Source organism: Diaporthe amygdali (genome assembly GCF_026229845.1).
Source record: "Diaporthe amygdali strain CAA958 chromosome Unknown NODE_11_length_1138210_cov_64_948100, whole genome shotgun sequence".
Taxonomy (NCBI): domain Eukaryota; kingdom Fungi; phylum Ascomycota; class Sordariomycetes; order Diaporthales; family Diaporthaceae; genus Diaporthe; species Diaporthe amygdali.
The window spans coordinates 681,043-703,534 of NW_026517031.1; the positions used below are offsets into that span (position 1 = coordinate 681,043).

The 22,492-nt window shown below is 54.3% G+C and overlaps 8 protein-coding genes across 8 annotated transcripts; 3 read left to right on the forward strand and 5 right to left on the reverse strand.

Annotated features, from left to right (window-relative positions):
• Positions 1-690: 690 nt before the first annotated feature.
• J7T55_014490 (multidrug and toxin extrusion protein 1) lies at positions 691-2,765 on the reverse strand (the record flags this gene model as incomplete). The annotated part of the gene is made up of 3 exons (XM_053142491.1): positions 691-1,352; positions 1,419-1,958; positions 2,012-2,765. The coding sequence occupies 3 exons, from the start codon at positions 2,763-2,765 to the stop codon at positions 691-693; spliced, it is 1,956 nt and encodes a 651-aa protein (XP_052994677.1).
• A 2,190-nt stretch (positions 2,766-4,955) lies between these two features.
• J7T55_014491 (uncharacterized protein) lies at positions 4,956-5,549 on the forward strand (the record flags this gene model as incomplete). The annotated part of the gene is made up of 2 exons (XM_053142492.1): positions 4,956-5,074; positions 5,240-5,549. The coding sequence occupies 2 exons, from the start codon at positions 4,956-4,958 to the stop codon at positions 5,547-5,549; spliced, it is 429 nt and encodes a 142-aa protein (XP_052994678.1).
• Positions 5,550-6,098: 549 nt separating this feature from the next.
• Positions 6,099-8,584, reverse strand: J7T55_014492 (uncharacterized protein; the record flags this gene model as incomplete). Its single annotated transcript, XM_053142494.1, has 3 exons — positions 6,099-7,501; positions 7,575-8,266; positions 8,397-8,584. 3 exons carry the CDS (start codon positions 8,582-8,584, stop codon positions 6,099-6,101), a joined length of 2,283 nt encoding a protein of 760 aa, XP_052994679.1.
• A 470-nt stretch (positions 8,585-9,054) lies between these two features.
• On the forward strand, positions 9,055-11,140 carry J7T55_014493 (rm-like repeat-containing protein; the record flags this gene model as incomplete). Its single annotated transcript, XM_053142495.1, has 2 exons — positions 9,055-9,456; positions 9,515-11,140. The coding sequence occupies 2 exons, from the start codon at positions 9,055-9,057 to the stop codon at positions 11,138-11,140; spliced, it is 2,028 nt and encodes a 675-aa protein (XP_052994680.1).
• Positions 11,141-11,550: 410 nt separating this feature from the next.
• Positions 11,551-12,287, reverse strand: J7T55_014494 (uncharacterized protein; the record flags this gene model as incomplete). The annotated part of the gene is made up of 2 exons (XM_053142496.1): positions 11,551-12,125; positions 12,182-12,287. The coding sequence occupies 2 exons, from the start codon at positions 12,285-12,287 to the stop codon at positions 11,551-11,553; spliced, it is 681 nt and encodes a 226-aa protein (XP_052994681.1).
• A 294-nt stretch (positions 12,288-12,581) lies between these two features.
• Positions 12,582-15,412, forward strand: J7T55_014495 (tp-dependent rna helicase dbp10; the record flags this gene model as incomplete). Its single annotated transcript, XM_053142497.1, has 2 exons — positions 12,582-12,825; positions 12,885-15,412. 2 exons carry the CDS (start codon positions 12,582-12,584, stop codon positions 15,410-15,412), a joined length of 2,772 nt encoding a protein of 923 aa, XP_052994682.1.
• Positions 15,413-16,482: 1,070 nt separating this feature from the next.
• Positions 16,483-19,145, reverse strand: J7T55_014496 (Ca2+ H+ antiporter; the record flags this gene model as incomplete). The annotated part of the gene is made up of 4 exons (XM_053142498.1): positions 16,483-16,508; positions 16,565-17,593; positions 17,665-18,354; positions 19,130-19,145. 4 exons carry the CDS (start codon positions 19,143-19,145, stop codon positions 16,483-16,485), a joined length of 1,761 nt encoding a protein of 586 aa, XP_052994683.1.
• Positions 19,146-21,180: 2,035 nt separating this feature from the next.
• On the reverse strand, positions 21,181-21,775 carry J7T55_014497 (uncharacterized protein; the record flags this gene model as incomplete). The annotated part of the gene is made up of 2 exons (XM_053142499.1): positions 21,181-21,627; positions 21,764-21,775. 2 exons carry the CDS (start codon positions 21,773-21,775, stop codon positions 21,181-21,183), a joined length of 459 nt encoding a protein of 152 aa, XP_052994684.1.
• Positions 21,776-22,492: the final 717 nt, after the last annotated feature.

The following is a 22,492-nucleotide window of genomic DNA, read 5'->3' on the forward strand; positions in this document are numbered from 1 at the left end:
TATGTCACTCGCTGGTCAGTCAAAGCCGCAATCAATCGGTCTCTTCGTTCTTCTCACGTATATTGACAAATCATTTCCTCCATTGTTCTGGATAAAAGAACGGCCAATCTGTTCTGTGAGCTGTTAAACGCCCAGTAAAAGAAAAATCTAAATGCACACAATTATTAAATTTCGTGTAGAATCTGAGCCCCGCAAATCTGCACAGCAGCCAATGTCCTACCTTGACATGTCAACGACGGGCTCACGGCCTCGGTTTGGCCCGTCTCGCATGTTCAAAGTGTTCCACAGCATCGAACAGACCTTGAACACGTCCGCTACTGGAGGATAAGCCTTACAGGCGTCGAATGTGTCTCGTACGGCGTCCGAAGCAGGCCTGCGCTTCCCAAATCCACTCCATATTACACGAAACATGAAAATTGCTGAGACAGAAAATATGAATAATTAAATGACTTCGTGTATTGTCTAAGATGCCCCAATCTCTAAATACAAAATTGCTATGCTCTCACTGTCCTTACAAAATTCCCAATGCATGCTTTGATGCCGATAGATCATAACACAGCCCTTCCACAGCGAATATCTAATGGTGCAATTTCTCCGGGTAACGACAGGAAAAGAATGAAGCATAACCCGCTTTGACTCAATTAACAACAGCAATCTCTCTGGGTATCGTGTCACTCGCAAAGAAACTTCTTAAGCATTCGCGTTCCTGTGCTCGGCCTCCTTGGCCGATTGCTCCCAGTCGGAGCGGGAAAGGTACCCAAGCTCGACGGTGCTGACCAGGGCGAGCCCGACAGTGACGCCGAACCACAGGCCCTCGAGCTTCCAGCCCAGGCCGAAGGCGGTGCCGAAGGCGAGCGGCAGCGCGACGGCGTAGTACGAGACGAGGTTGGCGTAGCCGCCAAACTCCTGCTTGCCGGTGCCGCGCAGCAGGCCGTGCGAGATGGCGGCCAGGCAGTCGAAGAACTGCATGACGGCGCAGACCGGCATCGTCTTTGCCACGAGGTCGACGACCTCGCTGTCCGGCGTGAAGAGCAGCGGCAGCTGGTACCGCAGCGATGACAGGATCGTGACGTTGAAGACGCCGACGAGGCAGCCGGCCCAGAAGGCCACCTTGGCGCATGTCTTCGAGGCGTCGACCAGGCCCGCGCCGATCAGATTCGCCACACGCGTGGAGGAGGCGATGGCGATAGGGAAGGGGATCTGGAAGGTGGTGGATGTGATCGTCATGAGGATGGACTGGGCGGCTAGGTATGTCGAGCCGAACTGGCCGGTTGCGAGGGTCAGGATCTCGAAGGCGAACCATTCTGCCTCGACCATGATCATACCTGGGATCGACAAACGGATCATTGGGCCTGTTTAGAGTGTAAGCTAGCTGTCATTCCTATGACATGTGGGTGCAGATTGATGAGGAGACTTACCCCAGTTCGACAACGCACGCTTGCTGAAACCTCCCCAGCATTGTTTACCATCAACGAAGTAGACGTACGCGAACAGGAGCGTTGGCAAGAGGTTCTGGGTGATCACGACTGAGATGGGTGCTCCGATGAAGCCCAATTCGAGATGCCACACAAAGAACCAGTTGAAGAAGACGTTCAGTGGTGCGGCAATCAGCAGCACATAGGTGGTCGCCTGGAAGAGACCCTGAGCCTGCACAAAACGCTTGCCTCCTTCAAAGACGATAAAAGCCGGGACACCGAGAAGATAGATCTTGAGGTACATGCCGGCCAGTTCTGCGGAGCGGTATTCTGGGATCATCATGGCCAAAATTTCCGTGGAATACATCCAGAGGACAATGAGCGGGAGGAAGAGGATCATCAGAAAGCTGATCATTCGCTGGATCTGCAGCCCCACGAGGTGCTTGTGCCCTGAGCCGTACGCTTGAGCACAAAGCGTATCTAAGCTCGTGGCCAGGCCCTGGAATGGCGCAGAACATGTGATGTTGGCAGTCATGGTTGCCACTGCAAATATGTAAGTCAAGTTTTCACAGACAAAATGACCAATATCAACTTACAACTGATAGCACCCAGCTCGATCGTTCCAATACGACCAACTGCGAAAATACTGGCGACGTTGATGGAATATTGCAGCAAAAATGTTATGATCAAAGATCTCGAGTAGATCGCGATTGTCTTGGCTTCTCTCTGCCATGTCGTCTTAAGCTTCCCCGAGGCGACGGCAGCCTCCCACTGCTCATTCAGCAGGCCATCGGCAGCTGGAGGCACCTCGCCATTCCTGCTGATCTGAGCCAGTAGCGGCGCCGTCTCAGACGCAACTCGCGACAAGGGCGCATCTTCCTCCTCCTCAGCCGTGAGGGGGACCTTGGTCGAAAACAATTTCTTGTAAATCCGACGCGAGAGTGTCTCCTTCTCAGGCACAGGGTGCTTGGGCGGGAGGATGTGGTTATCCCTCAGGAGACTGAGCTCCTCATTCCTGGACTGCTCCCACTCCTCGTGCGTGAGCATGGTCGACGCACCCCTGGGCCCCAACGCCGGCCGGGTGGTACCGAAGGCGATAGCGCTGGGCTTGCGGTACATGGCAGGGCCATGAGCCTCCTCGTCCGAGAGGTCATCGTCGAAGGTTGAGTCCAGATCATCCTCGCATTCCGAGTCTTCGAGAAGATCCCGCCGCAGAGCCTCGTGAGCGATGGGTGAGCCAGCCTGAAAAGAGGCTGCCAAGGATGACGCAAAATCATGGGCATGAGCATGGGACGGTGGGTTGGATCGGTTGCTGTCATTGCCGGTTGGTATGGGTTTGCTGCCAGCCATTTTCCCTGCCCTCTCTGAGCCTCCGGGCTCAGTCGCGTAGAATTTGTAGTATGTAGTTGAGAAATTACCCAGTGTGATGTATCTCGACGCAAAATAAAAAACGGGGTGCCCGAGTCTATACCGCCTCCGAAGGGGGGTCGTTCGCCACTAACTAGGGCTTGGAAAGTAGCTTGAAAATCAACAACGCGGTGAGATGTGGGCCAACCAGCGCCAGAGTCAGAGCCCAGAGCCAGGAGGAATCAGATGAACAGCCAGGAAGAAGACTAAAGACAAATCAATTCCGACACAGCCAGTAGGACCGACAGATGCTATTGAAAAGGCCGAGGTCACGATATGTTATGGAAGCGGGAGAATGAGTCGCGTAAGGTGCGGGTGCGAGTGGCGGAGGTGAATTTGATATGACACATGAGGAAGAATAAGCTGCAGCCTCGACCCAAGTGCGATCTAAGGCAAGATATCGGAGGCAGGATGCAGACTGGGGCGTGTGGTGCGAAGATCCACATGCACGCAGGGAAATGCAATGCAATGCGGCGGATGCGCAAATGCGACGCGGAGAACGGATGAGCTACGAGCAACACAAGACCACAGGCTGGACTAGCACCGGGCCCACGAGTTGGTCGACCGTTTGGGAAACTTTGGTGGACACTGTCTAGAGGCGACCAAGATCCTTCTCCACACCATAATCCATGACTGTCATGGATTCACGGATAAGAGAGATCCATGATCTCCTCGTTGCCGCAGTGGGTCCCTTGCAATCGCACCACGTCGTGGCTTGCCCAGCCAGCCCGCTTTGCTCGGGGGTATCTGGAAATCCGGGAATCAGGATAGATAGGCAGAGCAGGGCTTGCAGATGGGCAGCGCTAGACCTTTAGCTCTCGTCAAGGTCCATGATGCGACGGACACGAGTGAGGTCATCCCGCTCCAACCTGTCCTGCCATCTCACCGCACTGTCAGACTATAGTCCAGCGAAACAGGTGTGCCGTATCTTGCCGGTGCCGGCCAGTCGACAGGAGGTGCAGAGTTGTAATTGTATGACAAGTCTGTTCGCACGGCTAGCCCTTGACGGCATGGATCTGTCGGGGGGCTCTGGTCATGATCATGTCTCGATGCTCTCGGTGAGCTGTCGCGTGCGAAGTGGTGACGAGATGAACTGGTAACCCAAACATTCCAAGGCTGAGCTGCATCAGAAGGAGAAGTAAAAAAAGCGCACAGAGATCGGGAGCCGGCCCCGGCCGAGCTTGGAATGGCTGAATCTGTCACATATAACTTTATTTACAGTAGCAGGGCATCCAAACGCAACATTGAGTTTGGCTGGGCTGGCCAGGATAACCTCGCAGTCGACGACGTAGTAGATCAAAGCACTGACCGTACAATCCAGACAACAGATATCTATCTACAGTTTACTGTAGACAACAACAGGCAAGAGGTCAAGAGGATGGTGGAGGAGCGGGTCTCAAGCGGCCAACCCCTCTCTCAAGTCCCTCCGACTGGATCAACGGGATTGCACCAAGTTCCCCATGCTCCCACTTTGATGGCCCCAGCTCTCAGGAACACAATCACGCAATCTACCAGTCAAGGCCAATTGACCTATCAGGACGGACTGGTTGTCTCAAAATGGACGAAATGTGGATTTCACAACTTACAGGCTGGGTGACATCATCCACGCTTCGCCTCCAGCCTTGTCAAGGTCAACAGCCAGCTCTGATATAGTCTATGCGATGATAACAATGGATCAGATGCAATATTGTCCAGATCTAGAGTGTGGATGATGAAACGAGAGACAAGAGGCGCGAATGCGATAGATCACACACATACCGACCGGCTCTGTCTCTACCGACCCGAGCGACAGCCGCTATCGGTAGCGGCTATCGAGTGCTTTGCAAAAGGTTCCTCGCCGCCCACCAACCAGGACGTCACTAGCACGCGATAACCACGGCGCACAGCACAATCAAGCGGCTAATTGAACAATGAAGGCTCGTGTGCAACGGGCGAGGCCAACGCTCCCCTCCTGACTCGAATCCCATCCCCAGAGGACCCTTTCCCCGGATTGAGGCTCTGCTATCTGGACGTGCCCTGTCCCCACCTCACATGAACCTTAATTATCCAGCCTAGCTTTTTTAAATGTCCCAGGTCTCTGGGAGACCCCTCTTTATCTGACCGCTCCAACCTCCTTAGCAAACAGGAAGCAACATGGCCGATATCCGCGACGAAGAAGACGGCAGCTTCTGTGCCGTAAGCTGCTGCGCGCCACTCGGTGAACTCATGAAGCCTGTCGACGTCGACGACCTGTTCGACTCGGGGTATTACTAGTAAGTTGCACGGGAGCCACTGTTCAATCTACAGTGATAAGATCGAGTATGATCCGCCATGAACGGGTTGTATAAATGAATATGTATATACATATATGTCCAGGCATGAACACATGTACAAACACAAACATACACATGATGCCCACAAGTTAACCATCCACACAGCGATTCCAATCAGGCCTCAGGCCGCGGGTCCGCCTCCTTCTTCATGTGGCCCTTCTTCGGCCCGCTGCTCTTCGAGAACCAGACCTCGGACGCCCGCGACCACTGTGCCAACGAGCGCACCTTCCTCAGCTACCTGCGCCTGTCGATCTACATGGCCATCGTCTCGGTCGCCATCGTTCTGTCCTTCCATCTCAAGAGCCAGCCCTCCGCCGCCGAGCTGCGCATGGCCAAGCCTCTGGGCCTCGTCTTCTGGATCCTCAGCGTGGCCTGCCTTTGCGTTGGGCTGGGAAATTATATTCGTAAGACTTGATCTGTTACGTACTTTCTTCTGTCATTACGTTTCGGTGAGTAACAGCGACGGGTGCTGACATGCTGGTCTTGTTCGGTAGAAACGGTAAATAAGTACAGCCGAAAAGCTGCGATTGTACAAAGTGGTATCAAAACACAAGTAGTAAGTCTCCCTTGCAGCTCACCCCTTCTCCTTCTCCTTCTCCAGCATAATCCAACGAAGTCGACGCGACAGTCCTGACACCGCCAACTTCTGCTAGACTATGGGCATTGTATCCCTCAGCATCATCGCCACCTGTGTAACGCTGCTGGTCATAAACAGAATGAGCCAAGGAATAGACAGCAGATAGGCCTGGAAATGCCTTCTGGCCTTAACGCAATGACAAGAATGAAGTTTTCCAAGTCTTAAAAGTCCCAGAGCCAGCCTTCTCATCATCTCACTCTCATGGACAGCAGGATACGCGGATCCCGAAAGGTATATACAACTTGCTTTCAAACCAAACACGTCCATTATTTCCTCGATGCTCCTGAACGCCAAGGCCCAGGAATCCAGAAGCGCCTCGCTATAAATCTACACCCCATCATCGCCCATGCAGAACAAGTCTTTCGCAGACGGGTCTGGCTGTGCCGGCTGGCCTGACCTACACCCACCGACCGTGCGCCTGAACCCGGCCGCGTACTTTATCGACTCCTCGTTTAGGTCTTCGAGCGATATGCGATTGTCGTCCCACGACAGGAGAGACATCTCGTTGAACCGCGGCAGCCCCTCACCATTGGGAAGACCGTCCAGCAAAGTCCCTTGTCGGAGGATTATTTCATCCTCGTCACTGTGTTTCGTGCTCGACCTGTCATTCTCATATTCCTCGGGCTTCTGGTACAGTTCTCCGTGCGTGGTCGCCAGATTTGCCGCCAGATCAGCCCCCGGGTATACAGTCATGTATCCGCGGGCTCGGCAAAGCCGGAGGGCATGTTCCAGCCACGAAGGGTAGTCCTTGCTGACCGACTTCTCGGCCAAGAGAGCTGGCGTGCTTTGGAGCCCATGTTGTGCTTCCAACAGCTGGGAGACAAACCCGTGTAGTTCGGCCCACCTTTCACCTATAAAGAGTGCCGCGTTGCTGTTTGGCGCTTGCCAGAGGAAAGCAGCCGAATGGCTGGAGCCCGAGGCACCAAGCTCGGGCCCGTCAAGTTGACCTGCTTGTCTCGTTGGTGGAACGAATGGTGTCGAACCCTCGAGATTCTTGCTGGGCAGGTCAAGACTTAGACTGAAGACTCTCTTGTCCCAGGCCTGGTAGATGGCGGGGCCTGAATATCGGTACTCCAGGAGGGCCAACTTAAGGTAATGAAAGTAATTAGGGGAAAGCTCGACTTGAGGAGATAGTACCAGGACATGAGAGAAAGCTGTGTTGGAAGGCCAGAAGCCCTCGAGGAATCGTACTGAACTCTCCTCTTCTGTGTCACCACGTCTTGATATTCGATGTCTGAGGGTCAGCTGGTTTGCAATTGCAGGGTTGAAAGCTCTGCGAGGTGGCCAGTGGAAGTTCTGTAGGAACTGAGAGGTCGGCGGGTCGATCTCCTCCGGAAGTTCGATGGTCAGGTGAGGTACAGCACTCGCAGTGTAGTCAGCTGCCCGCAAAGACTTTAGCAGTCTGATCAGACTCCCTGACGCCCCTGTGTGAGCATGAACTAGAATGTCCACGCTGGCCCGATTCCAATTTGAGAGTGATGTCGCGTCTAATTTAGACATCCAAGAGAGGCGATCTACTGTAGGTCCGGGCAGCTCTACGATAGCGTGGCCAAGTTGAAGCTTGGTCGCCTGTTTCTGTAACGACCTGAGCAGTAAAGGTTCTTCCGCCTCAGAGGAATCCACAATGATCGCTTGAGGATGCATGTAGTTGTTAATGTGGTAAAGTGCTCGTTCGGCGGACTTTGCGAACCTCTCGTCGGAAGAAATGCTGGGAAATTCAACGCGCGCATCTGCAGTTGGTCAATCAGCAAGTCCTGACTCCGGCAATGCACAGGTTCCTCCTACCGTGAAATATAATCTCACAGCTCTTGTCGATACCGTTGACAGCCCGCAGATCGTCGATGGGTATGTCGCTTCTGCTTAGCAATGCGAAGTGGACATAAGCCCTCAACTCCCTGCCCATCTTGCAGGCCAATGGCAGCAATGACCCGGCGCTTCTCAAGCTGGACGCGGCGAACAAGACATTCTTGTTCAGCGTCGAGCCTCCATGTGTACCACTTATTGCATGTAAAGTCTCAGCCAGCTCCAAGAACCTAACCGGACCATTGAAGTCGCGGCTAGGAGGCGCGACCTCGCCTTCGTCCTCCTCGACCGTTTCAGCTGCACTGGGGGCTTGGGGCTTCGGGGCAACTCCAGGTGGTGCCTTCGCGGTCGGATAGGTAGGGCGGCCGGACTTTCGTGGACCCACGTCGGTGGGAATGTTGTGGATGAAGATGTAAGCGGCAGCTGCGATCAGGAGCAGAAGGCCAAGCCGTTTGAACGTCTTTCTCGGAGCTATGCGAGGCGCGGCTTTCCACCCAAGCGACGAGCCCCTCGTCCTGCCACCCTTGATGTACAAGTCATCGTCTTTCTTGTGGACCCCAAGCTCCGGATCGACGGTGGCTGGCATGGCCCCAAGCCGCTCCAGGAGCTCAGGATGCGACTGGGTATGCGCGAGCTGCGAGTGTGCGACACTGTCTTGTCTTGGAGACGCAGGTAGGAACTTCACGTCATATCTGGGGTGAGACGTCTGCTGAACCAGCGCTGGGGGACACGTAACTGTCCGTTTTGGGCAGAGGGCTGAGGTGGACAAGGCCGAGTCGTTCGAATCGGACAACGGAGGAGGCGAAGGGAGCACGCGTGGACTTCAGCAAGGGAAAAGCAGAGCCACCACGATTGACATTTGAATCGGAGAAGCTAGCCTTTGAGAACACAAATGCACGGTTCCATTTCTCCAGGCGTTCGAAGGTTAATAAGGAGATTCGAATTGTAACCACGTAGCCATTTGGGCCGGAGATGGGATGAATAGAAGAGGGGGGGGTGGGAAAGGTCATGCATGGGTTGAGTGATTGTGGACGTACGTATCCCGCCCCATATGATCGAGTGTCGGCTAGACCCAAGACTCAAGACAGCCTGTCCCTGCGAGTGCCACCCCTGGTCGTGGATGCCGATTCACCCACCCTCTGCAGCCCTCCATGGCTGGCTGCCCCACGGCTCTTGGACCTTTGAACCCTGCATACTCACCGCAGATCAGTCCCGAGGTGGGGCACAGCACAAGAGCTTGCTTGAGTGACCCAGCCAGATGGTAAAATCTCCAATCGGAATCAGAATTGCATGTCGAGAAAATTTGGAGCTCGATAAAAGTTTCTAGACGCTCACCAGCTCCATCAAAATATCAATACCGCCTGTTTGTTGTTCACTCAGCAACCAACTAGGTATAAGTTGGTTCAGGTCCTCATACTTTACTGTCCAACATTTCTTCTGATCACAGCTAGCAAGACGAAGGAAAAAGAAAAAGAGCAAGATGGGCAAATCACGGAGAAACAGAGCTCATGCTCATCGCTCCGACCCTATGTCTGCTGCCATAAAGCCAGTCAAAGCTCCAAACGACCCTGAGCTTGCTGCACTCAGAGAGAAGCGAATCCTTCCCGTCATAAACGACCTCCGGAGCGTTGATTCCAGCGCTCGATCAGCAGCTGCCGGTGCTGTGGCCAACATCGTTCAGGACGAAAAGTGTCGCAAGCTTCTTCTGCGAGAGCAGATCGTGCCCATCGTCCTCACAGAGACCCTCACTGACGCAAGCCTGGACAGCCGGGCTGCTGGCTGGGAGATATTGCGCGTGATTGCTTCAGAGGAAGAGAGCGATTTCTGTGTTCACTTGTTCAGACTTGATGTACTGACTGCCATAGAGCATGCTGGCAAGAATGTTAGTATCCGCCTTGCCCAAAAACTTGTCTGACTGAACAAACTCTGACAATTTTCAGGTGGTCCAAACAGTTGCAGAGTCATCTTTCGCCAAGACACCCAAGGCTCAGCAACAAGTCATGTGGAACATCACAACAGCACTTATATCACTGATCAATGCCCTGGCTACTGCTCGGGATGAGATTTTGGATGCCATAGCCTCCAACCCCCAGATCTTGCCATTCCTGTGCTTCCTCGTCACTCACGCCTCCACGCCATATGAAACCTCCACTGAGGCTCTCAGCTGTTTGATGTCGCTGTCTGAGGACAACCTCAAAGTATCGCAGCTCGTAGTAGCTGACCCATCAAATTGTTTCAGAACTCTGGCAAAGTTCAAAGAGGGCACCGACATCAAATCAGTATACTCATGTGGTGTTCTTCACAACATTTTCTCATCACTCGAGTGGCACGACGGGAGTCCTGGTCAAGATGGTGCCACAGATGCACAACTCATACCCAGTTTATCTCGAGTGCTGGAGCGGACAAGGCAGGATTCCAAGACGAATCAGATCAGTGGAGTATCCCCTGAAGCAGTGTCACTTGCACTGGAAGTCTTGGCCTCCATAGCAACAGATCTTCAGGGAACTGTGGCAAAGGGCAACAAGGCTGACGAGGAGTGGAATGGTATCGAGGACGACGAAGCAATGGCAGAGGATGACGATGACGAAGCGAAGCACGAAGCAGACGACGAAGATGTGGATGATGCAGAGGCCATGGATGCTGATGGAGCTGATGGCGAGGTAGACGACGAAATGGATGAAGACGCAATGGAGGCAGACCTGGATCTCGTTACGGGAGGAGACGACGGTGGTGAGGACGATGGCGGAGTCGACGACTTGCCTACACTGAAGGAGTTCATGACGAAAGCGGTACCTCACATCATTCGCATGGCCAACCTCGCACCTGCATCTGATGAAGCGGTGGCTATCCAGAGCGAAGCGTTTTCCGCTCTCAACAACATATCTTGGACGCTGTCCTGTTTCGACTATTCGGAGTCTGGCAACGCCGGCATTCTGAGAGCCTGGACGCCAGCAGCCAAGCGGATCTGGTCAAACGTCATCGCCCCCGTCCTCACGACCGACACTGCGGATGTGTCCTTGGCTTCTCTTGTCACGAGCATTGCCTGGGCGGTCTCCCGCACTCTACAGGGATCAACGCCTCTTGTTGGCGATGAACACCGAAAATTCATCGCTCTTTACAAAGCCTCCAAGGGCTTACCTGGGAAGCCTGAGGACCAAGCCGGCCAAGAAGAGGCTGACCCCTTCCAAGCCCTCGGAGTCAAGTGTGTCGGTGTGCTGGGCCAGCTTGCTCAGGATCCCGCGCCAATCAGCCTGAACCGTGAGGTCGGCATCTTCCTGATCACCATTCTCAACGGGCTGCCGGATGCACCTGCCGCAGACGCGGTGGAGGCTCTCAACCAGATCATGGATATTTACGGCAACGAGACCCATGCATGCGACAAGGAGGTGTTCTGGAAGGACAACTTTTTGAAGCATCTCGAAGACATCCTCCCTAAGGCCAAGGCTGTGGCGAAGACGATTGACAAGAGGGGCGCCACAACCGAACTTCGAGCTCGGGCAGACGAGGCCGTAATGAACCTTGGTCGCTTCATCCAGTACAAGAAGAAGAACCCCCCAAAGGCTTGATGGATGGAGTGTACTCGGCACGGATAGCATTCACTGTGGAGACACGAAGTGTGGGGACCTGAGTAAGGCTGATCTTGCTGATCGCTTACCTGCGTTCTGGACGTGAATCGGAGCCGACGAGGCGAACTGCCCACGTGGTCAGCAAGACGCAAGCTGTGCCATCTAGGCACTGAGGACGGGTCGCGCAAACCTCGTTTCAAACCATGGGATTCATATGTAAATGACAAAAGAATAGACAAATCTTTGGTAGGATATTTCCATCTGTCTGCGTCGAGATGCGCAGGACCAGAGGCTCTCAAAAAAGTCGTAAAAGGGAACCGCGACTGTATCCGTGCCTCTCATAAGAAAGCCAAGCCGTGGAGTCTGTCCCGTAAGCAATACACCGCAACGCCACAAGGCCCGGAGGCCTATTACCCGATAGGCTTCATCTTCTTCTTCTTCTTGGTCGGCTCGCCGCTAGAGCCCGTCTTGCCCTTCTGGAACTGCCTCCAGGAATCGATGCGCACCTCCCTCGTGGCCTCCCAGTCCTGCTCATGCTGCCGCTTGCGCTTCCGCTCGTCCAGCTCCTCATCCTCCCTGCGCTGCTGCCGGCCCTCCTCCTGCATCTGGCCCTTCATCTGGCGCCTGCGCCGTTGCTCGTTGTCGACCAGCACCCGCACCGTCTTCTCGGCCCACTTGCGGTGGAAGGCCTCGTCCGGCTCCTTCACCTCAGGCGAGTCCACCGTCCACTTGTTCTCGCGGATCAGCAGCATGCGCGCGTCGGCGATCGCCTCGTCCAGCTGCGCCCGGTGCTTCTCGTCCATCAGCTCCGTCTGCGCCTTCTTCAGCCGGTCGAAGGCGTCGGGCGCGCGCGGGTTCTTGGTCTTGTCCGGGTGGATGAGCAGCGACTTCTTGCGGTAGGTGATCTTGATGTCCGACTCTGGCACGCCTGGCTTGAGGTCGAGCACGGCGTAGGCATCGAGCCGGAAGGCTTTCAATATGCGATCTATTTCGGCATCCTGCACGGTAAGAGGCGGGTGTTAGCTAGTCTAACTAGAGGACAAGTCGGATTCTGGGGGCAGCTTGCCTTCTCCCACTCCTTGCCCTCGGCATCGAGGATGTCCAAGGCATCTCTGTCATCAACTGGCTGCTCTTCTGTAGATGCCATCTTGGCTGTCGGTTTTGAGCTTCTTACCGAGTTAATATGGACAAATGGAAAGGTTGTCGCAAGGCAAGCTGAAGTCGTCTTTGAAATGCGGTTGTCGAGTGCCACAGTGGAACAGGGGTCTGATGCAGGAAGGCGATACCTAGTCACCTTAAAGTGGGTAGACCCCACCAAGGGACCCTGGCTGTTTGTTTATCGATAAGACCATCCCTTCCAAAATTTCGGAATTCTTGAGGCTTGGAAGAGCACTGTCGTTGCTAACATACTCGCAACTCACTATTCGTGTTCTCCTTCACAATGCCTCGCGCCGCCTCACCGACGCCCTCGGATGGCGAGGTCGATATTTTCGACTCGTTATATACCGACGATGTAAATTCAAAGCAACAGGCGCCTGCCGACGCAGGCTTCGATTTCCTTGACGATGCGAACCAAGACGACGGCGACGAGGCCTTCATCGCCCTCAAGCAGGCAGCCTCTTATCGGAAAGCTGCAAACCAAACGAAAGGGACCGGTCAGAAAGGAGGTGGTTTTCAGTCCATGGGTATGCATAGGTTGCGCGAAGAATTCTGGAATCATTCGAGCTCGACTGACAACATTTAGGGCTGAATGCAAAATTACTCTCGGCTATCCTCCGCAAAGGTTTCAAACAGGCGACTCCCATTCAGCGAAAAGCGATTCCTCTCATACTGCAACGACGAGATGTGGTGGGCATGGCAAGGACAGGATCCGGCAAGACCGCGGCTTTCGTCATACCAATGATTGAGAAGTTGAAGGCACACAGTGCTCAAGTGGGCGCCCGAGCTCTGATTCTGTCGCCTTCGCGAGAACTTGCGCTGCAGACACTCAAGGTTGTGAAAGAATTTGGAAAGGGGACGGACCTGAAGTGCGTCTTGCTTGTGGGTGGTGACAGCCTCGAAGAGCAGTTCAGCTCCATGACGACGAACCCGGATATCATAATCGCAACACCAGGTCGTTTCCTACATCTGAAAGTCGAGATGTCGATGAACTTGTCCTCGATTAAGTACGTCGTCTTCGACGAGGCAGATCGGTTGTTCGAGATGGGCTTCGGAACCCAGCTCGCAGAGATTCTGCATGCTTTGCCAGCGTCGAGGCAGACCTTGCTCTTCTCCGCAACGCTTCCTGCGTCGCTCGTGGAATTTGCCCGCGCGGGCCTACAAGATCCGAGCCTGGTGAGACTGGACGCGGAGACCAAGATTTCGCCCAAGTTGGAGAGTGCATTTTTCTCTGTGAAGGCTGCGGAGAAGGAGGCGGCTCTTCTTCACATCCTGCACGATGTTATCAAGATGCCCACAGGTGACCCGGAAGGCCCCCCGCAAGACTCGGATCGATTTTCGAAGAAAAGGAAGCGAGGACAGGACGAGTCCAATGTGGAGAAGCCCACGGAGCACTCGACAATCGTCTTTGTGGCCACCAAACACCATGTTGAGTACGTGGCCGCCCTTCTGCGTGAGCAAGGATTCTCAGTATCATACGTCTATGGATCCTTGGACCAGACTGCGCGAAAAATACATGTTGACAATTTCCGCCGTGGGAGGACAAACATACTTGTGGTCACAGATGTGGCCGCGCGTGGTGTTGATATTCCAGTGCTGGCAAATGTCATCAACTACGACTTCCCTCCTCAGCCAAAGGTCTTTGTTCATCGAGTTGGAAGAACTGCTCGAGCGGACAAAGAAGGTTGGAGTTACAGCATCATGCAAGACTCCGATGCTCCCTACCTGATCGATTTGCAGCTTTTCTTGGGCAGAAAGTTGATACTGGGTCGAGAAGGCGGTAGCTCCCCATCCTATAAGACTGACATGGTGGTTGGTTCTCTACAGCGCTCAGAAATCGAGTTGCATGTTGAATGGCTTAACAAGTTGCTGAAGGAGAACGAAGATGTCAAAGCTTTACGAAGTGTTGCTGCTAAGGCAGAAAAACTCTACACAAGGACCAGAAACGCAGCATCAAGTCAGAGCGCAAAGAGAGCAAAAGAGGTGGTTGTGTCGGATGGATGGAACCAACTGCACCCGCTGTTTGGGGAGTTTGATGATGAGGTCGAGAACGCGCGCAATGATATGCTGGCTAGAATTAGCAAGTGGACGCCAAAGGAGACCATTTTCGAAATTAACATGGGCAAAAAGACCGCCACGAACCCTGGCGCAGAAATCATGAGGAAGATCCGGGCCAAAATCATACCAAAGAATCGCGTGGAGATGAAGGGCGATGCAGAGGCAGCGGCTGACGACGTTGACATGGCCGATGCACCATTATCTAATTCCAGCCGGGAAGAGGGCGAGGAGGACGAGAGTGATGACGAGTCCGTGCAAAGCAAAGACGACGATGATCCTCCTTCCGAGGAAGACGATGAGGAGGACGCCTTCAACCACGACGTGATTTACCCCACCGACAACACGGACGCATCCAAGATGGACAAAAAGAAATCCTACAAAGACTCGGAGTTCTTCATGTCGTACACGCCGCGCACAATCAACGCGAACGAGGAGAAGGGCTACAGCGTCAACGGCGGCGGGCCATCCTTCGTGCAGGCGGCGCGCGACGTGACGATGGACCTGACCAACGACGACGGCGCCAAGTCGTTCGGCGAGCCGGCGCGGGCCAAGATGCGCTGGGACAAGAAGCAGAGCAAGTACGTGTCGACGGCCAACGACATGGACGGGTCCAAGGGCGCCAAGACGCGCATGATCCGCGGCGAGTCGGGCGTCAAGATCGCCGCGTCGTTCCAGTCGGGCCGCTTCGACCGCTGGCGCCGCGAGCACCGCCTGGGCCGGCTGCCCGGCGTGGGCGAGATGGAGAAGACCGGGCTGGCGCGGCTGGCGAAAGATGCCGGGCCCGGCGGCGGCGGCGGCGACGGTCCCGGGGCGGGTGGGCGCCACTTCAAGCACAAGCAGGAGAGGGCGCCCAAGGAGGCGGACAAGTTCCGCGACGACTACCACGTGCGCAAGAAGAGGGTCGCCGAGGCCAAGGAGAAGAGGATCGGCAAGTTCAAGGACGGCGCGGGCAGCAGGCGCGAGATCAAGAGCAAGGACGACATCAAGAAGTCGCGCAAGATCGAGGCCCTCAAGAAGGCCAAGAACGCCCGGCCGTCGAAGGGTGGCAAGAGGTGATGGACAGGCAGGTGCTATTTGTAGGAGGGTGTGATCAGCGGGAATCAAAGTCGTTCTTAATCTCGTCGATGGCCAACACGAGAGGCTGATGTTTGATGGGCAACCCCTATTTTGACCATGTCCGTGTGAACGTCCCTTGTAGACAGCCGGGGACAGTCTTCTCTTCACCCGCGCTATGTTCGTTGCGGAATGAATATGAGTAAATTTGCAGTACAGCTCGAGGAGATCCTAAGGGTTGAGCCTCACACCTGAACATATAAATACTAGCATGATAATATTGTCCTGAATGACTAGCCCACAAGTTATCGTGTCAGAAGATTGTCCTGGGTTAGGTTCTTCAGTTATTTTGTGGCGGATTGTCCAATAAGGTATTGTCTTCAAGGATGCACATGTATCACTCGACAATTTTGAAATGCTTGCAAGCTGAATAGTTTCATCAGAATTGTCTTTTATTTTCCACTTCCACCGCAAAAGACCCGAAGTCTCTCCGTGTCCTTCTTTGAGCACCACGGCCGTTATCGTCCCCTATCCTATCTACCCTATCCTGAGCGGTATTTGTTTGCTTGCCCTGTCAAGCCTTGCAGAAAAAAAGAGGGTCCTTCTAGAAGAATCGAATCAAGAATGTGTGTATAAAAAAGGGGAATCGCTGAATGAACAGTGAATAGAAGATTGTCATGGGTAGAGGACTCTCGCTCCCCCAAGCCAAATCGAACGTTGTCGTTAAAATAGAGAATGAACCAAGTCATGTGGGGAAACAAAACGCCCTCGCTCCATTGAGCTCTTTCTGAAAATGGGATCGATGGCAAGATCGTTGCTGCCTCCAAGAACGCCCGGATATATGTCGGTGCATCGTTGCGATTTCTCAACTGTCGCTCACCGCCATGGGGGTATAGGGTCCGCTGCCGAAACGTGCCGCAGTTTCCCGAGAAGGTTTGTTTTCGAGGTCGTTAGAAATTCGAAGGTGGGTGCATTATTGTATACATTTTTATATCGACACATGTACAAGTATTTGGATTTTACTTTTTTGCTTTTTTTGGTCGTTTGCGCGCTTGTTTATCCGGAAAGGACATCTACGCGGCTTCGTGGGCAGGATAGTCTAAAGAATTGTCAGCTTTCGGTAATTTTCCAAATTTTGCTTGGGAATTGACTTACACCACGAGCAGACTGCAATTATGACGTAAAGGCACATCAGAAGCATTCCTTCGAGCCAGTGACTCTTGCCATCGCCGATCAGATAGTTGACCAAGAGTACCGAGACGAACAGTACTGCAACCTGGAAAACGTCGAAACTCAGGTTCATATCCTCTACGCCCATACCCCAGCCGATGATGACGAGGAGCGGGATCAAGAACAGCGCAACCTGCATGCTCGAGCCCACAGCGACTCCAATAGCGAGATCCATCTTGTCCTTTATGGCGACGGTGACGGCAGTGGCGTGCTCGGCTGCGTTTCCGACAATGGGAAGGAGGATCAGACCCAGGAACTCTTCGCTGATGCCACCCTGGGTCGTCACGTAGTCAATGCTGTCAACCAAGAACTCGGCACAGAAGGCAATAAGGACCGTGCTTCCAGCAAGAGTACCCATGGCAACGGCGAAAGAGAGCTGGGGGTCCTCTGCGTCCTCCTCATCGTCATCGATTGTGGGGTCTGCGTTCAGCATTTGCTGAAGCTTCTTGTTGTTGGTACCGCTCTCATCGTTGTGACCGGGCATACCAACGAGCCCTGCTGGACCAATCAGTCCCTTCTTGATGGCCGCCGGGCCCAGGTCATGCTTCTTAGGTTTCATGGGCACCTTCTGGCTCTCCTCAGAGAAGACTGAGTGGTGGGTCTTGAGCTGGAAGTACAAGTAACCCGCGTACACAAAAAGCAGGATGACTGCCGTACCCCGGGAAAGCGCGGCTGTTGATGAAACGGGGAGCTCGGTCTCCTTGTCGAACACTGTCGGGATGATGATACCAGCAATGGCAAGAGCGAGCAGACTGGCTGCAGTCTGAGCAACAGTCATGTTGAAGAATTGCTCTTGCCTGCGAAGTCCACCAAAGAAAAAGCACATGCCCATGACAAGCAGCAAGTTGGACAAGATACTGCCAATGAGCGAGGTTTGTACAATGACGACTTCACCCTTGACAAGCGCCATGATGGCCACAATAAGCTCGACGGCGTTTCTGCCCTGGTTAGTATCTATGCACAGCAGTAATGGATTAGGGAGACCTACCCGAAAGAAGCATTCAGAAGACCACCTAGGGTCTCACCAGTGCGAAGTGCAATTTCCTCAGTAGCAAAACCCAAAAGAGCGGCGAGTGGGATGATGGCAATGAAGTTGACGACGAAGATGGCGATTGGGTTCATGTTTGGAATGGCTCCCAGGACGATGCCCACTGGCGCGGCTACCAGCAGTACGTTGATCCATGAGTTCAACAACGTGCGCTGAATCTGGTTTCCCACGGTAAAAGGCTCCTTGGGCTGCACATGCTTGAACAGGCGATGCTCCTTTTTCTTCTTTGGCTCGTCGGCAGGTTGGGTGCTGGGTGAATCGACCGGTTCCTTCTCGAGCCTCCCCCGATTGCGCATCTGCGCTCCCGTGTCGACTGCAGTGAAGTCGGAACCTGGGGCTTGGGAAGCGACGACGGTGTCACCGGAACTATCGGGCCTTTCCCGTTCGTGTTCCTGTTCTTGGCGGGCAAGCGATGCCTCATTGTCCTTGCTTGTCCTCGCATCTGTGCCGTGGCCAAAGGCCCCATATGTCCCTGACGGTGCGGTCTGTGAATGTTCTATGGGCGAGCCAGTCTCGATGTCCTCATCGTCTACATTGATATCCCGCTGTGCCTCTCCGTCCCATGTTTGACGACGATTCTTGCTGTTCCAAATGTGGCCGAAAGGGTTGAAACCAGCGTCGCTCCGGCTCACGGCATGTGCCTGGCGTTTGATCTGGAAGGCGTTGACTGGATGGTCCATGTTAGCACCAAGTCAAGGTTGTGTACCCGGCCAGTGGGCCTCGTGGGCGGTAGTATGGTGCAATAACACAAAGAGCGGGTGTCACGCTGTACTACAAGGAATGAAGGCGACAGGGAGAGCGACAACGATGACGAGGGTGGTGAGGGTAGTTTCCAGGGACAGGCGGACGATTGTTTCAATTGGACATGGTATTATTGAAAAAGGAATCAATCGGCTCGGAAGGTAAGCGAAGGGGGGGACAGGAGGATGACGCCGGACGACGATGGATGGATGGCTTGTACAAATAAGGCAATGTGGTGTAAGGGGAGAAACGGCCAATAATAGGGTCGGTGAAGGACGGGGCAGGGCAGCGTAGGAATGCAACCCCGAGAAGGCAGAATCGTGAACTGGTGTCAAGTGAGGTACAGCGCAGAGAAGGGGGAAAATAGCGCGACGTGTGAGAGTTTGGTGCAATGCAATGGTAATGCGAGATACAATGGACGAACGAACGGACGGATGGGACAGGGGTGGGTGGTGGTCAGATTTGTTCCTGTGCTTAGGCCTGGTGGGGAGGGGAGGCGATGGGCGATGGACTTTTGGCGGGCCACTTTTCCCGCTTGGCACCCTGGACCGTTTTTGTCTCCCTGCACGGCCTGCACGGGAAGAGCAAAGGGTTTCTGTGCTATGGTATGCTGTGCTGTGCTGTGCTGTGATGTGCTTGGCTATACTGTGCCGTGGTGTGATGTCTCAAGACAAAGGCAGAGAAGCAGGGGCAGAACTTACACTTGAAGTCACTCATGATGGCGACGATGACGACGGGCTGCCGTGAAGGGCGGACCTTGTTGTCGTGTTGTGCTGTAGTGTCGTACTAGAGGGTGCCGTGCGTTACGGAAGTTGCCCCCTTTCGAGTAACCTAGCCGTGTATTCGGATGCCGTAATTTGAATCTCGGAGCGGCGACCTGGAATTTCGCTTCGGTCGCTTGGGTTGTTCGCTTCAGATTCCCCAGCGCAGCCAAGAAAGAAAGAAGTGGCCCTCAGTGCGGGAGATGTCGAACCAAGAACCAACTTGGGCGAGGTCAAAAGGCAAGGCGTTCTGTTCTCTTGGCGATTTGGACGTGAATGCAGTGCGCAGTGCGCAGAGGGTTGGGGGCTGAGAGGTGGAGAAATCGACTGTCAAACCGGTATCAATCGTAGCCGTCGGATCCTCTAGCCGTGTTGGAAGTGGTTGGTTTACTGCTTGGATTGATTGACTTGGTTGTGGTCAATGTCTGCCAGCGTGGGAATTAGAGTTCGAGGCTTTGCTGCGGATGCTTGCAGACAGGTTGGACTGGATGTGGCTCGTTTCGTGTCGTGCGTGTCGTCTGGTGTTGAATGGGCAAAGTTGTTTGCCGTAACGTGCCGACTGAGGGAAACGGAAAATGAGTCTAACTCCAGAAATAGTCACGGCGCAAACAACGACGAGTTTGGCTGACTGGCTGGTGTCAATTAGACAGTCAACTCAAATCGGCTGGTCCTGATGGTGGATGACGAGGCAGGCCAAGAAAATGGTTGTGGAGAGGGAAAGAAAAAAAGGAACAGAGGGACAGAGGCGATCACCGAGGGAGCTGGCTGGCGTTTCTTTTGACGGATGGGCCTTGACTTTGAGCTCCTGGGGGGCGGTTGACCCTGCGTATCCAGAACCTGGTGTGCTGCGCTGTGTATCGACGGTTCCTGACTGCCACCTCAATCAAAGACCCGGTGGGTTCGAGAATGGGCCTCCCACCAGGGGGCGCGAAGTGACTTGGCCGGCCCATACAATCGACGTGGCGTCACAGGTATCGACCGAGCTCTAGCGCCTGCGCTTTAAGATTGGCGGCGACTCAGAGTTGCAGGGAGCGTCCTGTGGATTTTGGGGATCGTCTGGGGGGCGGCAGGTGGGCAGAACGGATCCCCTTGGACGGTGTGCGTAACGCCCGACGAATGCAAACGGATAAGCCCCCTTCCACTCAGTCCAGTAGTGAAGGCGCATTTCACAACATGACTGCGCTGCACAATATCAATTCAATATCAATCCCAATCCCCAACTTCCATAATGCCTGGGCCAGGTGCACTGCCCTTTGTCGACGAATAGGGTTCAGAGTCTGCCTTGCCTCGCCTTACTCCCAGGCACTATGGAGTGGCAATGGCCATTTGGAATGATGACTGAATTGACCCTTGTCAAATCGCTCTCTATTTTTCTATCTCTTCCTTCTTGGCCCTGTCCCAAAATAAGTGATTGCTGTGCCGCGGCCAATTTGCGAGCCATGATGGCCTCGCGTCGGGCGAGGATGCAACTCTGCCGTCTCTAATTGTGTCGACGGGGGGTGCGCGCGAGTGCACGCGAGTGGAAACAATGTCTCTCGCTCAGTCACCTGAAGTCTGCAGCTGCACTGCAACATTAGGTCAGGATAGAGCCGTCCCGTCCTTGCTGTTGATCCTGATCTGCTGTTCTCTTGACCCCTGGCCGGAGAATTACCCTGCATACGTAACGTAATTTGCAACCCTCCCCCTTCCGTTTTCCTCTGCGCCGATTTCAAGGAATACTTAGTCTAGTCTACTGCGTGAAGAAGTAGTATTATAGACTATGTAGTCTAGACCTCAGCATATGCCGAGTCTGATGTCCTGTCAACAACAACAACATCACCTCGACGCTAGGGCGGGAAAATGACGTTGCGGTGGTTGTCCAGACACCAACGACTGGCCGTGGCAGCAGCCACAAAAGCGACTCTACCACCCCAGTAGCGTGCCCAGCCGACCCGTTCCTTGTTTCGACGCTGGCACCATTAACGCCCTGTCGCCATCTACGGCCATCATCATCATCCAGAATGGTGCGTGGAGATCCGCAGACGATGGCACGATTGCGAGGGCAGCAGCAGCTGTTGCCGTTCCAGGCCGCTGCGGTCACAGTCAAGCTTTTGGATCCATGTGCTGAGTGAGACGGATTGTCTTGGGAGCTCTTGGGCCCGAAGCTTGATCTGTTGCTTGGCCAGCTTGGCCGTCTTGGACGCTTGGAAGTCTTGGAAGTCTTGGAACTTGGATCTCTTGGTCTTTGGCCTGCCAAGTAGATCTCGAGTCGGGCCACGACTCGGGTTTCTCAGGCCCCACAGTCCCTCCCGAAGCGGCGTGCAACCATCGAAATTCTCGATGTCATCACCGTCGCACCGCACACACCGCGCACACGATACACCGAGGTATCCAGCACTCTGGACTGTCGGTGTACGAGGCAAGAGACTGTCCCCGATATCCTGCTCAGCTGCTGACTGCTGGACGCATCATCCCATGTTGAGGCCACAACGACCCCACGACCAGGTGGCCTCGTCACCCCTGCATCTATCTGCACATTCAGCCACCCGCCTGTCAGGCCCGCAGGCCGCAGCGTCAGCAAGCCACCATACATACGCAGCTCCACATGTCGAGTGAAGCTGAGGCAGAGTTTACCGTAGAGAAGAGCTCCAACGCCGCCAACGCCTCCATGACATGTAGTATATGCATGCTTATCCGATCTGCCCAACGTGCCACAGAGAAGTCACGGGTGCCACAAGCTTGAGATCCCGGGAGGCCTCATCACCTGCGACCTCACCAGAAACACCACCCCCACCATCCATCATCATCATCATCCAACACCGATCCATCCAGTCGATCCCACACATCCCATCCCATGCCCACTCCCGCCCCCATGGGCGCCGATGTTTGGTTGGCTGGAAAACATAGATCCGGAACCCAAGCGGTAGGTAGGCCCAATGCAAGTGCGTTCGTGCCGTAGACACCGTAACACAAAGCCTCCAACCAAACAGCCCGGGTCATCCAACAACACCAAGCAGGCCAGCCGGCGGAATAAACAAGGCCGAGACATCCCAATCCCGGCCGGTCACCAACATGTCGTAGGCTGTGGCTCAGCACACACACAAACCGTTTCAATGGCTTGTGTATATTGGCGATAAGACAGCAGCATTATTCAGTGTCAGCGCAAGAGCTCAGTTCCGGCGCGGTGCCAAGCGTTAATGCAGAGCCACGGGTCGTCGCCCACGGGTCGATCAGTGTCCCCCATCTCGCATTTGTGGACGGCCTCTTTCCCCGACATCTGATGAAGCTGCAGAGGTTTCACTGGCGCTCTCGCACAGGTTCCCA